General features: G+C 45.8%; 1 protein-coding gene across 2 annotated transcripts; it reads right to left on the bottom strand.

Annotated features, from left to right (window-relative positions):
• Positions 1 to 99: 99 nt before the first annotated feature.
• MOG (myelin oligodendrocyte glycoprotein) lies at positions 100 to 13,861 on the bottom strand. Of its 2 annotated transcripts, XM_033216553.1 has the most exons (8): positions 13,545 to 13,861; positions 11,037 to 11,384; positions 6,405 to 6,518; positions 5,039 to 5,059; positions 4,778 to 4,798; positions 2,057 to 2,173; positions 1,733 to 1,753; positions 100 to 1,283 (listed from the first exon to the last, which is right to left on the bottom strand). In XM_033216553.1, the coding sequence occupies exons 1-8, from the start codon at positions 13,630 to 13,632 to the stop codon at positions 1,270 to 1,272; spliced, it is 744 nt and encodes a 247-aa protein (XP_033072444.1). In that variant the 5' UTR covers positions 13,633 to 13,861; the 3' UTR covers positions 100 to 1,269. The 2 variants fall into 2 exon arrangements, with proteins under 2 accessions (XP_033072444.1, XP_033072443.1); XM_033216552.1 differs by having other exon boundaries at positions 130 to 1,753.
• Between the last annotated feature and the right edge of the window lie 1,215 nt (positions 13,862 to 15,076).

Below are 15,076 nucleotides of genomic sequence, written 5' to 3'. Positions count from 1 at the left end.
TGTGTTTGGTTTCCTGAGGACTGACCTCTGGGGTAAGGAGGCTGGAGTAGAGGGAGACAGGTGAGTGGATAAGGAAGGAAATATATAAAAGAAAAGGGGTTAGAAGTGTGCATATGAAAGCTCGTATTATTATTTATTTATTTATTTATTTATTTATTTTTTCGAGATAGAGTCTTACTCTGTCACCCCAGCTAGAATGCAGTGACGTGATCTCAGCTCACTGTAACCTCCGCCTCCTGGGTTCAAGCGATTCTCCTGCCTCAGCCTCCTCAGTAGCTGGGATTACAGGTGCCCACCAATATGCCCAGCTAATTGTTTGTATTTTTAGTAAAGACGGGGTTTCACCATGTTGGCCAGGCTGGTCTTGAACTCCTGACCTCGTGATCCACCTGCCTCAGCCTCCCAAAGTGCTGGGATTACAGGTGTGAGCCACCGTGCTCAACCAAAACTCATATCATTATTAATTAGCACCTAGCTTGTTCGTTTGTATCTGACCATCAAGTAGTAGTTGTTGAATAAACAGTGGATACTCTGGTAGATATGAAGACAGGAGAAAAAGGATGAGAGGAAGGAAATTCTGAGACCTGTGGAAGATGTGTAAGTAGAAGGAAGACATTCTAAGCAGGCATGTTGCCCAGCTTTCATTTCTTGCTTCCCCAGTTCCCTAGTAGGCTACCAAGACACGGTGGAGCTCCGGCTAGTATTCTGTAGGTTTCTCCCCATCTCCAGGTTTGGGTTGGGGCTACCCATATCCTCACTCTTCAGCTCACTCAGCTCTCTCTTCAATGTTTCACACTCTTCCTCTTCCTTCCCTTCACATGCCTCTCAGTTCTGTGCAATCAGGGCTGGAGTCTTGGAAGAAACAACCACCATTTGCAAAGTTATCATACTGTAATTTTCAGTGAGGAGGTTCCTGGCCTCCAGTTCATGGCAGAGACCATCCTATCTGTGTTGCTCTCCAGCACAGGTGTCCTCTGATGGAGAGAGGGGCACCTGCCTGTCCTTAGCCAGGAAGGGTTTCCAAGTGGAAGACTGGAGAGAGAAATGGAAAGAAGGATAATAAAAATGGGAAAGCAAAGGAAGAGAAAAGGTAGATGACAGAAGAAGGGAAATCAATTCTACTTGGAATTCAGAGTGTTCCTGAAAGTGCAAATTGGAATGTCCCCATAGCAAAGATGCCAGTGAGTATGCAACTTGATGGATGAGATGTCCCCAAGGACCAATCCCTGGGCAACCAGGCTCTCCACCCCTGCCAAGATGTGACATCACTCAGAAAGGATTTCCTAGAAGAAGGAAAAAATAACTTGAAAAATCTATGTCAGTAGTTTGTATCATAAAACCATTGAACTAGGGAGAAGAAAAGCCCTTGGGGTCATCTTGTCCCCATGCCTGACTCAATGGTTGGTCTGAGAGGCAAGGCACTGGGCAGTTGCTGTGGAATGGGCAATGAGACCAGCTAGGGTGGGGTTCCTGCTTAGGGGCAGTGAAGGAGGAATGGGTCAGGCAGCAGATGGGAATGCCTCCAGCTTCTCTGCCACCTGTAAATGTGTCTAACAGCTGGCCTCTTGCCTCTGTACCTCCCAGGAGGAGTCTTCCCTCCACCCAGGCTCTCCAGCTCCTCCTTTCCTCTGGGACTGTGATCTCTCAATAGCCCCCCTCTTCCCTCTTGTTGCTTCTGTCTCCCTTTTCTCGCTTTTTATTCTCTGCTTATAAGAGAGAGAAGATAACTTACTTAGCTCTTCAATGAATTGCCCTGAAAACAAAAAGAAACAAATACATGATCAGTGGAAGATGAATAGCACCCTCCCCACATCCTCCCTGTGGATATTTGGAGTGACCCACACTGCCCTTTCCACTGGGGGACCCCACAGATCCAGTAAGTGGTTCTCTTCACAGTTTCTCAGAAGAGCCTGGGGTTGGGCATGGGGACAGAGGAATAAGGAGATCCCAGCTCCCCTAATCTTGAGCCCTGGTTCTATTCTCTTTTGGCTTCCCATTCAAAGCTGACTTGGTTCCCCACTATTTGGTGGTCTTGCCTGCTGCCCAGCCACTGCACCTGCTAGTCTTCGATGTAGCCAGTTGTAGCAGATGATCAAGGCAACCAGGGGTCCAAGAACCGGCACAATTACAAACAGGGTTATCTTCCAGCAGGGCACCCTCAGAAAGTGGGGATCTGAATTGTTCACCAGAACAAACAGGGTTAACATGTGTTCCCCCTCATGCCCCACCCACCTTTCTTTTTTGGTTCCTTAACCTGGGATTCTAGAACACCAAAGGACTGGGGACAGAATTCAGAGAGTCCATGAACTTGGATGAGAAAAGTACTGCCTCCTTATTTTCATTAACTGGATTTAACATTTTCTTTCATTAAAAATGTAACAACTGGCCAGGCACGGTGGCTCACACTTGTAATCCCAGCACTTTGGGAGGCCGAGGCAAGCAGATCACGAGGTCAGGAGATCAAGACCATCCTGGCTAACATGGTGAAATCCTGTCTCTACTAAAAAATAGAAAAAATTAACCGGGCATGGTAGCGGGCACCTGTAGTCTCAGGTACTCTGGAGGCTGAGGCAGGAGAATGGTGTGAACCGGGAGGCGGAACTTGCCGTGAGCCAAGTTCGTGCCGCTGCACTCCAACCTGGGCAACAGAGTGAGACACTATCTCAAAACAAAACAAAAAAAATGTAACAACTGCCAGGCGTGGTGGCTCACACCTGTAATCCCAGCACTTTGGGAGTCTGAGGCGGGCAGATCACGAGGCCAAGAGTTCAAGACCAGCCAGGCCAACATGGTGAAACCCTGTCTCTACTAAGAATATAAAAATTAGCCAGGCATGGTGGCACATGCCTGTAATCCCAGCTACTCGGGAGGCTGAGGCAGGAGAATCGCTTGAACCTAGGAGGCGGAGGTTGCAGTGAGCCGAGATCCTGCCACTGCACTCCAGCCTGGGAGACAGAGCAAGACTCTGTCTTGGAAAAAACAAAACAAAGCAAAACATGTTACAACTAACCACAATATCAGCAGTACCTGTGACTTACCAATGGAAGCCATATATGTTTCATTCCCATTAGAGTTATTGCAGAAATCTTGAAATACTGTATATGTTTATTAGTATTTTGAAATTAAAGGTTATTGGGCCAGGCCTGGTGGCTCACACCTATAATCCCAGCACTTTGGAAGGCTGAGGCAGGCAGATCACCTCAGGTCAGGGATTCAATGCCAACCTGGCCAACATGGTAAGACCCCGTCTCTACTGAAAATACAAAAATTAGCTGGGCCTGTAGTTCCAGCAACTTGGGAGGTTGAGGCAGGAGAATTGCTTGAACCTAGGAGGCAGAGGTTGCAGTGAGCTGAGATCGTGCCATTGCACTCCAGCCTGGGCAACAAGAGCAAAACTCCATCTCAAAAAAAGAAAGAAAGAAAGAAATTACAGGTTACTAGACTTGCTGCTATATTACTTAATGTATTACTTTTGCTAAAGAAACATTTATGGTTGGGCACGGTGGCTCATGCCTGTAATCCCAGCACTTTGGGAGGCCAAGGCGGGTAGATCACCTGAGGTCAGGAGTTTGAGGCCAGCCTGGCCAACCTGGTGAAACCTAGTCTCTACTAAAAATACAAAAATTATCTGGGTGTGGTGGCAGGCACCTGTAATCCCAGCTACTCGGGAGGCTGAGAATCGCTTGAACCCAGGAGGCAGAGGTTTCAGTGAGCCTAGATCACACCATTGCACTCCAGCCTGGGCGACAAGAGCAAAACTTTGCTTCAAAAAAAAAAAAAAAAAAAAAGGAAGAAAGAAACATTTATGTTGCTATATCACAAATGTGATTATTGGTTGATAGCTATATTTCAATACAATGATTGTTTTTGCAATCCTAGGTGTTCTATTTTATGTGTATATTTAAAAACATTATTCTGCAAAGGGGTCCTTTAGACTTTACTGGAGTGCCAGAGAGATTCATGGTACAAAAAGGAGTTAAGACCTTTAATAGTCAAGTCCTCCAAAACAAACACTATTCCTCCTCTTTGGGTATGTCAAGACGTGTGTGTGTGTGTGTGTGTGTTCCACAAACTGGTCTAATTTTATAAATCGTAGGATAGAACTCTGTGTGCCAGGTGACAAAAGTAGAGTCACCTACAGGCTCAGAAGGAGGGGCTATGAAGGAAGTTTGCTCAGAGAAGGTACCATCTGTCCCCTAATGACACCTTCTAGTTTCTGCAACATTTATCTAACAGATATTTGGGTGCTCTTCTGTTGGCATTGTCTTTAGGCATTGGGTGATCTACACTGAACGAAAAGGCTAGAAACCATGTCCTTGGGGGGTCAATTCCTAGTGGGGCTTGGTGGCTTTTCTATTTGTCCAGGAGGTCTTCTCTGATTAGTCATGTTCTGTACTCATGGAAACATTCTGAAATATAAGTACAGGTGATGCAGTTGTGTCTTGTTTTTCTGTTCCTTTCACCTCCCCAACCAGACATCAGGTTTATGTGTAAACGATCTATATTCCTGAAAAGAGAAATCATGTGCATAAGGAGTTAAGCAGAATAAGATAACGTTTTTGTAAGGCAGTTAGAATAGTGTCTGGCACATAAAAATAGTACATGAGTATTTTTATTATGATTTTACCAATCCTAAATGCAAATGACTTCTATTTTAAAGAAAGAAAAGAGAGGAAGGGACCCAACCAGGAGCCAGGGGTCCTTGTTCCCCCAGGTGACTGGAACTACAGTGAAATGCCAAGTTGACCTGGGAGGGCCTGGATGTGCCAGAACTTACCAAAAGTCCGGTGGAGATTCTCTGAAAGAGAAACAAATGGAAATGGATTTAGTAGGGCACTGGAAAAGGATCCTTTTTCCTGAGTCTTTGTTATTTAATTACTTAAAACTTGCTCTAGGCACGACACACCCACCATGGAGAAAGGGAAACTAAGGGAAAAACAGGGTATTGAGAGGAACAGATGGTCCGAGAACGCGACCATTTCCATTATGCCAAAACACTGAAAGGCAAGAATTGAGAGAAAGGATGACTGTAACTCACCTATCTCTGCTCGAAGTTTTCCTGAAATAGAAAAAGGCAACATTTTAGTTCCTGCATGCTCTGACTCCCGGTGGGGACCCTCCTACACCCAGCGCCTGGGCCCCTTGTGCAGGCTATTTCTCTGCAGCCCGGAAACAACCTTAGGAGAGTCGGAAGAGCACTGGATTTAAAGCCAAGGGTTGCGGCTCTTTCTCTAGCTATAGTCTAGATACAATAGCGAATAAAGAATGTGATCAATGCCCCAAACCAGCACAAGGATCTACTACCTCCCAGCTGCTCTTCGCCCTTTTCTTGGATTCTCAGTTCATAGTGCTGCTCCAGCCCACTGCGTTGCCACTTCCCATCTGAATGAGGAAGGAGGAGCTGAACATTTAGTGAGTAGCTAGCTACTCTGTGACTGGATTTGTAGTAGGCACTTTGCATGACTTTTATCCTCCCTACAATGTAGGAGGGAGGATGTTTTCTCTATTTGACAGACAAGGCAATTGAGGCTTGGAGAATCTAAGAATTTTGCTCTATAGTTCAGTACCTGAGACGGAATTCAAACCCAGGCTGCCTGACTCTAACATTCAGATTCTTTCTGCTCAGCCATGTGGGCTGAAGGCCTTTTTCATGGGGGAGAAGTAGACAAGCAGGCATCTGGGGTGAATTCAAGGTGACAGAAAGGACTTTGTTGTTGATCCCACCAACACCCATCCCCCAAAAACATTCCCCATACCCTCCTTGCTACTTTCTCCTCTCCTCTTAGTAACAAATGAGAGGTGGGGCATGGGGAGGACTGAAGACTCTTCCTGCTCTGGCACTGGGGAGACACTTGGTAGGGGGAGAAGGCTCAGACTGAAAGCTCTAGGCACAAAAGAGGAGCGTCATCAGCAGCTGAACCTGAGTCCTCAGTGTTGAATGGAGAAGGAAACAATGTTTGAATGCCTACTGTGTAGCAGAGACTTTCACTTCAGTATCTATTCAAAACTCCTAATAGACCTGTCTGACTTTGAAGCTCATACTCTCCCAAGTCGCATGGAGCTGCTAGGTATGATACAGAGGCCTCAACTCTACCACTTACAAGTTATATTGGTCTGAGTAAGTCACTGAACTACTCCTGGCCTCAGTTGTATCCTCTGTGAAATGAGGTTACTCTATGCCATAGTTAGCTCATAGGGAAAGTTGGGTCCGCTTATTCATATGAAAGCATTCCGTGAGATGTAAAACTCTTTCATCATGGAGTTATTTTTTTTCTTTATCACTCAGTAGTGAGAAGAAGTTCTGAACCCAGAAGTCACTCACAAATACATGTTTAGTGGTGTAACTCCAAGAAGCCAGCTCATTTAAAGGAAGGATCCTGATCCACCCACCCTCCGCCTTGTACCTCTCAGTCTATACTGCAGGCAGAGGAAGACGAGGCCGACAGTGATCTGCAGAAGGAGCACAGGCAGCACCGTGAGGAGAACCAGCACTCCAGGGCTGACCCAGTAGAAGGGATCTGAAAGGCAGGACCGACATTGCCCAGAGCTGAATTCTCAACACTCAGCATGGTGCCTGGGGCCCAATAAATCAGGTCAAATAAAGAAATGAATATCATCAGGATTCAAAGAAGGTGACACAGAATTGGTCCCTGCGCTTAGCCTTGATGGAAAAATGTTTTTTTCCAGGAAATGCTATTGATTTAGAATGACAAGTAGTTTAAAGTCAAGACTGTGCACGCCTGTAATCCCAGCTACTTGGGAGATTGAGGGAGGAGAATTGCACGAACTGGGAGTTGGAGTTTGCAGTGAGCCAAGATCACACCATTGCACTCCGGCCTGGGCAACAAGAGAAAAATTCCATCTCAAAAAAAAAAAAAAGGAAGGTAGCTTACACAGGATTTGGTAACTGATCAGATGTGCAGACATGGAGTAGGTTGAGCAATGAGGGAGGGGGACCTTCACTTTTGTGGCTCCCATCTATTTCCCATTCTAGGTCTGCTCCTCAGCATCCAAAAGCCCTGCTCTAATCTCCATGTGCCATGCTGCAGCTGAAGCCCTTTTCATCTTCATCTCTGCTTTAAGGGAGCTAAGTAAGGATATTGACATCAAAGGTAAGGATACATCACAGCCAATAACGTTAAACTGGTCCAGGAAGGTTGGTTGCTCAGGTATAATTACAGTCCTTTAAGCTGTAGACTAAGGCTCCTGTCTATTATTGTGTTCCCTAGAGGAAAATGCAGCAAACTTTACTTTCAAGTTCTTAATGGAAGTTACCTGTAGCAATGTGATTTAGTGGGTACATACTTAAGGGTTTTTTTCTCCCAACCCCCCATATTTTTACTTTCGCAAATAATTAAAAAAGAGAGAAAAGCAGACATTATTAGCCTCCGGATGTAAATCAACAAGAAGTATAGAGTATCACTGATGAACTATACTTGTCAAAGTAAATCAAACACGAATGTCATTGCACTTCCACATCTATCAGTTTGCAGAAAAACACAGGGCATGGAGGACCATATTACATAGCAACATGGGAATGTCATCAACAAAATTCAGACCGTGGGAAACCCTAAGGGCAAAGGTCAACAGGTGGGTCTTGTTTGAATCTCACTAAAAGAAACCAACTGTAAGAGTATATTTATGAAACAATCAGGAAAATTTGAACACAAACTGGGTATTTGATGATACTAAGAAATTTTTGTTGAGTTTTTAAGATGTGATAATAGTATTGTAGTTATTTATGTATTTATTTTTATTATTTTGTGGTTTTTTTTTTTTTTGAGATGGAGTCTCACTCTGTTGTCCAGGCTGGAGTGTGGTGACGCGATCTCAGCTCACTGCAAGCTCTGCCTCCCGGGTTCACTCCATTCTCCCACCTCAGCCTTCTGAGTGACTGGGACTACAAGTGCCCGCCACCACACCCGGCTAATTTTGTTTTTGTATTTTTAGTAGAAACAGGGTTTCACCACATTAGCTAGGATGGTCTTGATCTCTTGACCTCGTGATTCACCCTCCTCAGCCTCCCAAAGTACTGGGATTGCAGATGTGAGTCCTCGCGCCTGGCCTATTTACTTTTTAAAAAGTGTTCTTTGCTGGGTGCAGTGGCTCACGCCTGTAATTCTAGCACTTTGGGAGGCCAAGGTGGGAGGATTGCTTGTGCCTAGGAGTTTGAGACCCGCCTGAGCAACATGGCAAAACCCAGTCTCTACAAAAAATACAAAACATTAGCAATGTGTGGTGGTGTTTGCCTGTGGTCCCAGCTACTATGAAGGCTGAGGTGGGAGGATGGCTTCTGCCTGGGAGGCAGAGGCTGCAGTGAGCAGAGATCATGCCACTACACTCCAGCCTGGGTGACAGAGACAGATCTGTCTCAAAATAAAAAGAAAAAAAAAAAGAAATGATCATGCTGCCTAGGATTTACCTCAGTAATTGAGTAGGGGAGGGTGGCAATGAGTGGGGAGCTGGTGAAGTTGGTGGTCCCTGGATTGACAAGTGCTGCAGCAAGGTGGTAGGCACTTGGAGGCTCATTATAATATTCTCTCTGCTTTGTATGTTTTTTCTTTTTTTTTTTTTTAGACGAAGTTTTGCTCTTGTTGCCCAGGCTGGAGTGCAATGGCACAATCTTGGCTCACTGCAACCTCTGCCTCCTGGGTTCAAGCGATTCTCCTGCCTCAGCCTCTCAAGTAGCTGGGATTACTGGCATGCGCCACCACACCCGGCTAATTTTGTAGTTTTTAGTAGAGACGGGGTTTCTCCATGTTGATTAGGCTGGTCTCGAACTCCGATCTCAGGTGATCAGCCTGCCTCGACCTCCCAAAGTGCTGGGATTACAGGTGTGAGCCGCTGTGCCTGACATTGTTGAAGAGTTTAAAGAAAGGATTAGAGACAACTAGTAATAAAATCACAAAAATGACAAGAAAAAATAAGTAAAAAAGAGAGATTAGAAACTCTTCAGAGAAAGAGCAGAGGTAGTTACACCTGAGACTTGCAATAATACCATGACTTCATCTCATTCCTAAATTTGTCTCAACTTCCTGGCTCCCAAGCCTAGGCAAATTGTCCCCTGTTTACTTGTAAAACAGTTTCTTTTTAGATTCTTAGGCATGCAGACTAAGAGGTGGGAACAGGAGGCTGGAATGTGGGCAGCAACCCAAAAGACAACTTTCTCCCCTGAGGCAAAGTCTTTAGATGCTTTTCTTTTTGTCTTCCTTGTTTTTTTTTTTTTTTTTTAGAGGGAGTTCCGCTTTTTTTGCCCAGGCTGAAGTGCAATGGTGCGATCTTGGCTCACTGCAACTTCCGCCTCCCAGGTTCAAGCGATTCTCCTGCCTCAGCCTCCCAAGTAGCTGGGATTACAGGAATGCGCCAAGCGAATTTTGTATTTTTAGTAGAGACAGGGTTTCTCCATGTTGGTCAGGCTGGTCTTGAACTCCCAACCTCAGGTGATCCACCCACCTCGGCCTCCCAAAGTGCTAGGATTACAGGCTTGAGCAACTGCACCCGGCTTGTCTTCCTTTTTTGGTGTGGTGAAACTGAGGGAGTTTGTTGGGAGAGGCAGTTACTGAGCTAAGAAGTTGTTGAGCAGCAAGGAGAAAAATCTGCAAACTGGAGAGGTTCTCTCTATCAAACTTTTTGACAAGTAGAATTTCCCCAATGAAAACAGCTGTATGAAGAACATTATGAGACACACAAAGCTATTTCCCTATCCCTGCAGGCAGTCTCTAGAAATAGTGCTTTGTTGTTCCACATACAATGCCGTCTTCTGGTCCCAGCAGTGCAATGATCACTCACACCCCCAACATACAATAGTGATCAATTGTCTGATGTTTGCACTGCAGGTGGGGAGGAGGAAAAGGGAAAGGATCTGACACCGAGGCCCTCAAAGCAGTTTAGTTCTTCAATTAAATAGCAATTAACTTTCAAAGCTCCACTTCCATCTGCTTCACCTTGTCCACATCTTAATCATCCTGAGGTAGAGCAAAAAATAATCTCCAAAATCACCCATCACGCAAAACATGCTGAAAATGAAATTCTGAGGCCAGGCACTGTGGCTCACGCCTGTAATTCCAGCACTTTGGGAGGCTGAAGCGAGTGGATCACCTGAGGTTAGGAGTTCAAGATCAGCCTTGCCAATCTGGTGAAACCCTGTCTCTACTAAAAATACAAAAATTAGCTGGGCGAGGTGGTGGGCACCTGTAATCCCAGCTACTTGGGAGGCTGAGGCAGGAGAATCACTTGAACCCAGGAGGTGGAGGGCACCATTGCACTCCAGCCTGGGCAACAGAGCAAGACTCCGTCTCCCGCCAAAAAAAAAAAAAATTCTGCAGAATGAAATAGTGGAGGTACAGCCAAAAGGTGACATCTTCTTTCTATAATTATATTTAGACATTTACTTTACTTGCTTATTCACTAGGACTGCACACAGGCATTGTGTGTGTGTGTGCGCGCACGCGTGCTCACAAATACAGGGTTTTGTTTTTTGTTTTGTTTTTTTTAGACACAGGGGTAGGGAGTGGGGGCGAAGGGTCTTTGCTCTGTTACCCAGGCTGGAGTGCAGTGGTGCAATCATAGCTCACTGTATCTGCAAACCCCTGGGCTCAAGCCAGTCTCCCACCTCAGCCTCCTGAGTAGCTGCGAGGCAAACCACTATGCCCTAGGGTTTTGTTTTTGTATCCTACATTCTGCAGCTTGCTCTTATCACTTAACAATACCTTTATAGAAGGCCTCCAAACCGTCTGGCATAGTGCTAAAATAATCTTTTTACTGCCTGCATAATATTCACAGTATGGCTACCATTGTTTATTCAATCACTGATCTACTCAAAGGCATTGACTTTGATCCCAATTTCCTCGCTACTCTGAATAATGATGCAGCAGACATCCCTAAGCATATGAGTTTCTGCTTATTGATGTGTACGTTTGTATGGAATTCATTCCCAGGAGTGAGATGTTTGGGTTGAGGGATCTCATCTTAATTGAGAGAATGATTGTTCCTGGCCACCCAACAGTTAATACCTAATATTATATGGCACTACTCACCTTCCACTTTCAATTCCATTGCTGCCTCCTCTTGGTAAGAATGATCTCGGAAGAAGCAGGTGAAACCTCCTTCATCTGAGAACCTTACATTCCGGATCCTGAGAGTCACCTTTCCCTCACCAATAGCGTCTTTCAGCAGCTCTGTCCGGCCCCGATATTCAGGTGCTTGCTCTCCATCTTGGTCCTTGCCATTTCTGTAGAGATGAACCACCCTAGAGAAGGGGGGCCGGTACCACCCCACTTCCATGCCTGTAGCGTTCTTCCCAGGAGATATGCGACATGGCAATTCCACTTCATCACCGACCAGAGCCCGGATAGGTTGTCTTGGTCCTATCACTCTGAACTGTCCTGTCCAAGACACCAAAAGGAAGAGACTGAAGGTCAGAGGGAACCTTGGCAAGTAAGCCTGTCATGGGAAGGGCTGCTTCAAAACAGGGAAGGAAGAGGACACTCGACTTTTACATGAAATTCTAGATCCAGGGAGGAATGCAATTTTTCTCCTTCTTCTTCTTCTTCTTCTTTCTTTCTTTCTTCTTTCTTTTTTTTTTTTTTTTTTGAGACTGTTGAGACTTGAGTCTTACTCATTGTCGCCCAGGCTGGAGTGCAGTGGTGCGATCTTGGCTCACTGCAACCTCCACCTCCCTGCAACCTCTGCCTCCCTGCAAACACACACACACACACACACACACACATGCGCATGGTCCTAGTGAATAAGCAAGTAAAGCAAATGTCTAAATATAATTATAGAAAGAAGGAGATGTCACCTTTTGACTGTACCTCCACTATTTCATTCAAGCGATTCTCCTGCCTCAGCCTCCTGAGTAGCTGGGATTCCAGGTACCTGCCACCACGCCCAGCTAATTTTTGTATTTTTAGTAAAGATGAGGTTTCGCACTGTTGGCCAGGCTGGTCTCGTACTCCTGACCTCAGGTGATCTGCCCTCCTTGGCTCCAAAGTGCTGGGGTGATAGGCATAAGCCACCACACCCGGCCCCAAGTTTCCTTCTTGAGAACAACAATAATAAAAAAGTCTCTGGTTATAGAGATATCGTGAATATCCTGGACAGAACATTCTAGCAATCATCTCATCTCAGCATCTGCCCATCTTTTTGCCAACTGTAGCCATGTCTGACTCTTCAGTCTAGGCTTTAAGTTTCCCTCTTGGAATGTGGTGCAGCCTCTTGAGGTTGAATCTTCCCATGGGCCTCCCTGTTAGGACTTGGCCAAATTGCTGCCTATTCTACGCTTAGAGGTTTTGCTTTTGTCACTCCATCCACTTTAACTGTCTCTCCACCACTTCTCACTATTCAGTCCTTGTTCATACACTGTTTCCCAAATTCTCCTCTGAGATCTTCCACCCTGGGGATGGCTCTATTTCACTCTTCCTTCTTCTGTATCTTCCACCTCACTGTGGCTCCTTGACCCTGACCCGAACAAGTTCCATGTTTTTTTCCATGTGGATGTGTTTCTCAAGTCAGACTCTGAGCTACTAGAAGATAAAGCTGCTTTCTCCCCTAGACCTAGAGAGTGGACGCACTGTACCTCTGTCAGTCAGGTGGCTCCCTGAGGATGGGAATCTTTCTGTTGATTTCCCCTCTGCATGTGACAGCCGGGTTCCTTTGAAAAACTTACTGGTGCCTGATTATGCAGAGCACAGTCTCAAACATGACAAGATATTATAATTCCACAAACATTTCTTGAGATTTACTATGGACAGACACTGCTAAGCATGTTACACATCTCATCTCATGTAATCCTGATGGGAACTCCAAGAGGCTGCTATTCTTTTATCTCAAATTGAGAGGTGAAAAGACAAGTAAGAACTAGTTCAAGGAAAGCCTTGAGTTAGTCACATTAAGGAGTCTGGGCCGGGTGCAGTGGCTCATGCCTATAATCCCAGCACTTTGGGAAGTTGAGGAGGGCAGATTACTTGAGGTCAGGAGTTCAAGAACAGCCTGGCCAACATGGTAAAACCACGTCTCTACTAAAAATAAAAAAAAATTAGGCTGGGCGCAGTGGCTCACACCTGCAATCCCAGTACTTTGGGAAGCCGAGGTGGCCGGATCAGCAGGTCAGGCGATTGAGACCATCCTGGCCAATTTGTGAAACCCTGTCTCTACTAAAATACAAAAAAAGAAAAAAAAATTAACTGGGCTTGGTGGCAGGCGCCGGTAGTCTCAGCTACTCGGGAGGCCAAGGCCAGAGAATCGCTTGAACCAAGGAGGCTGAGGTTGCAGTGAGCCAAGATCATACCACTGCACTCCAGCCTGAGCAACAGAGGGAGACTCTGTCTCAAAAAAAAAAAAAAAAAAAAAAAAAAGTCTGGACTCCATCTTGAAGGCTGTAAGAACCACCCACGGAAGGTTTCTGAGGAAGGGAACTATGTCAGCAGGTCTATGTTTCAGAAAGATAATATAGCAACTTGAGGATGATTGAAGGAGCTAAGACCCAGGAAACTAGCCTTTCTGTTTTCAGGGTCTCCCCAGGGCAGGAAAAAAACATGTCTCACCTGCGTAGCTGGAAGACACTTGGAGGAGCAGGAGGAGGAGGAAGGAGCAGAGGCAGCTGGGCAGAGAGGGTCTTGATAAGCTTGCCATCTCCACCGTTCCTGGGGACAGAAAGCCCCCACAGCAGGGTCAGGCCAAGTGGAGGCCCTCGGGGTGCATGTCCCCTTACTGCTGAAAAGCCCGAGGGAAGATCTGGGAGGGCAGTGCTGCCTGGGCCCTGCCTCCACTCCAGTAAGTGCTGCAGCTGTGCCCGCAGAAACAGCCCCACGTCACCCTTGCCAGGCATTCACACAAAAGGTCTACAGACTGAGGGGATGACCAGGGTTTGCCTTCCCCACCCCCCACAGAGCAATGGAGCAGAGGCTGCCTGGTACTGGGCTTTCCTCCCCCACGCCCTCCTGGAGATCCAACCCTTGAAGGGTCTTGCAGGGGCTAATCAGTGGGGAAGGATCACTTACAGGACTGCAGGGAGAGGCTCGTTTATGGAATACATAAGTTTCCTCCAATCCACCCCAGCCCTACCAATTAGTCAAAAGAGAGAAAGTATGATTGGTTCTTCAAAAAAGAAAGAAAACTTAGATTTTTTTTTTCCTATTTCTATTATCTCACAACTGTCATCACCAGACCATTCTTCTTGATGTCTAACTTCCCTTTCTTCTACCGCAAATCCAAACTCTGTTCTGTATGTTTGTATATGTGATGGGTCACTCGGGATTTGTTAGTTTCTTGTCCCCAAAGAATGTTTTTAGGGAAGTCATGAGATGAACGTCAGGAGTGCTCAGAGAGGCAAGGTTGGAGGAAGGGAGACCAGCAAGGGCAGCAACTAACTGTGTCAGTCAAAACAGGCAGCAGGGACAGAGCCAGCGTACAGGACACGCTCTCCAGCCTTCACATCACTTGCCAGTTTCCTCAGTGTCACAGGGAAGAGTGAGATCTGGAATGGAAACCTTTCTCTCACCTCTGGGCTCAGCTGAGAATTGCAAGGATGAGACCAGCATTGGTACCAGGTTCCAAAAATAGACTTCCCAATCTTAAGGCAAGTATGCCTCCTCAAATAAGGAAAAAAGGCTCAATTTAGAGCCGTGCCTTCCAATGCAGCAATCACTGCCTGCAAGTGGCCACTTAAAATTAATTACAATTAAATAAATTTAAAATTTGGTTTCTTGATTACACTAGCCATGTTTCAAATGCTCAATAGCACTACAGCTAGTGGTTATCTCATCAGACAACACAAATGCAGAACATTTACATCGTCACAAAAAATTATATTGGGCAACACAAAAATTTATATTGGGCAGCAAGGGGTAGAAACACAACTAAGACATACATTTCTGCTTTTGTCCGAGATGGGTGTAAGGAGCTAGAAGGACAGATTATGGTCAGCTGAATTTGGGAACTGCTTATTCTTTCACCCTGCAAGGCAGCTGGCATTTGGGCACAAGCAATGCTTGGCTACTCTGGTGCTGTGTGGTTGAAAGTCAAGATTGCAGGGGTGGATCCCATGGAAAAAGTGGCCGCTGTGGATCCCTGGCTT

Source organism: Trachypithecus francoisi, unplaced genomic scaffold, assembly GCF_009764315.1.
Source record: "Trachypithecus francoisi isolate TF-2019V2 unplaced genomic scaffold, Tfra_2.0 Lachesis_group10, whole genome shotgun sequence".
Classification (NCBI taxonomy): domain Eukaryota; kingdom Metazoa; phylum Chordata; class Mammalia; order Primates; family Cercopithecidae; genus Trachypithecus; species Trachypithecus francoisi.
The sequence above is the reverse complement of the archived record's forward strand: the minus strand, read 5'-3'. Positions and strand labels throughout refer to the sequence as shown.

Coding starts and splice junctions, on each gene's coding strand:
- MOG (XM_033216552.1), bottom strand. CDS start 13,632: ATGGCAAGCTTATCAAGACCCTCTCTGCCCAGCTGCCTCTGCTCCTTC. Junction 6,519..11,036: donor AATGGAATTGAAAGTGGAAG/GTGAGTAGTGCC, acceptor CCTGCCTTTCAG/ATCCCTTCTACTGGGTCAGC. Junction 1,754..2,056: donor GCTACATCGAAGACTAGCAG/GTGCAGTGGCTG, acceptor TTTTGTTTTCAG/GGCAATTCATTGAAGAGCTA.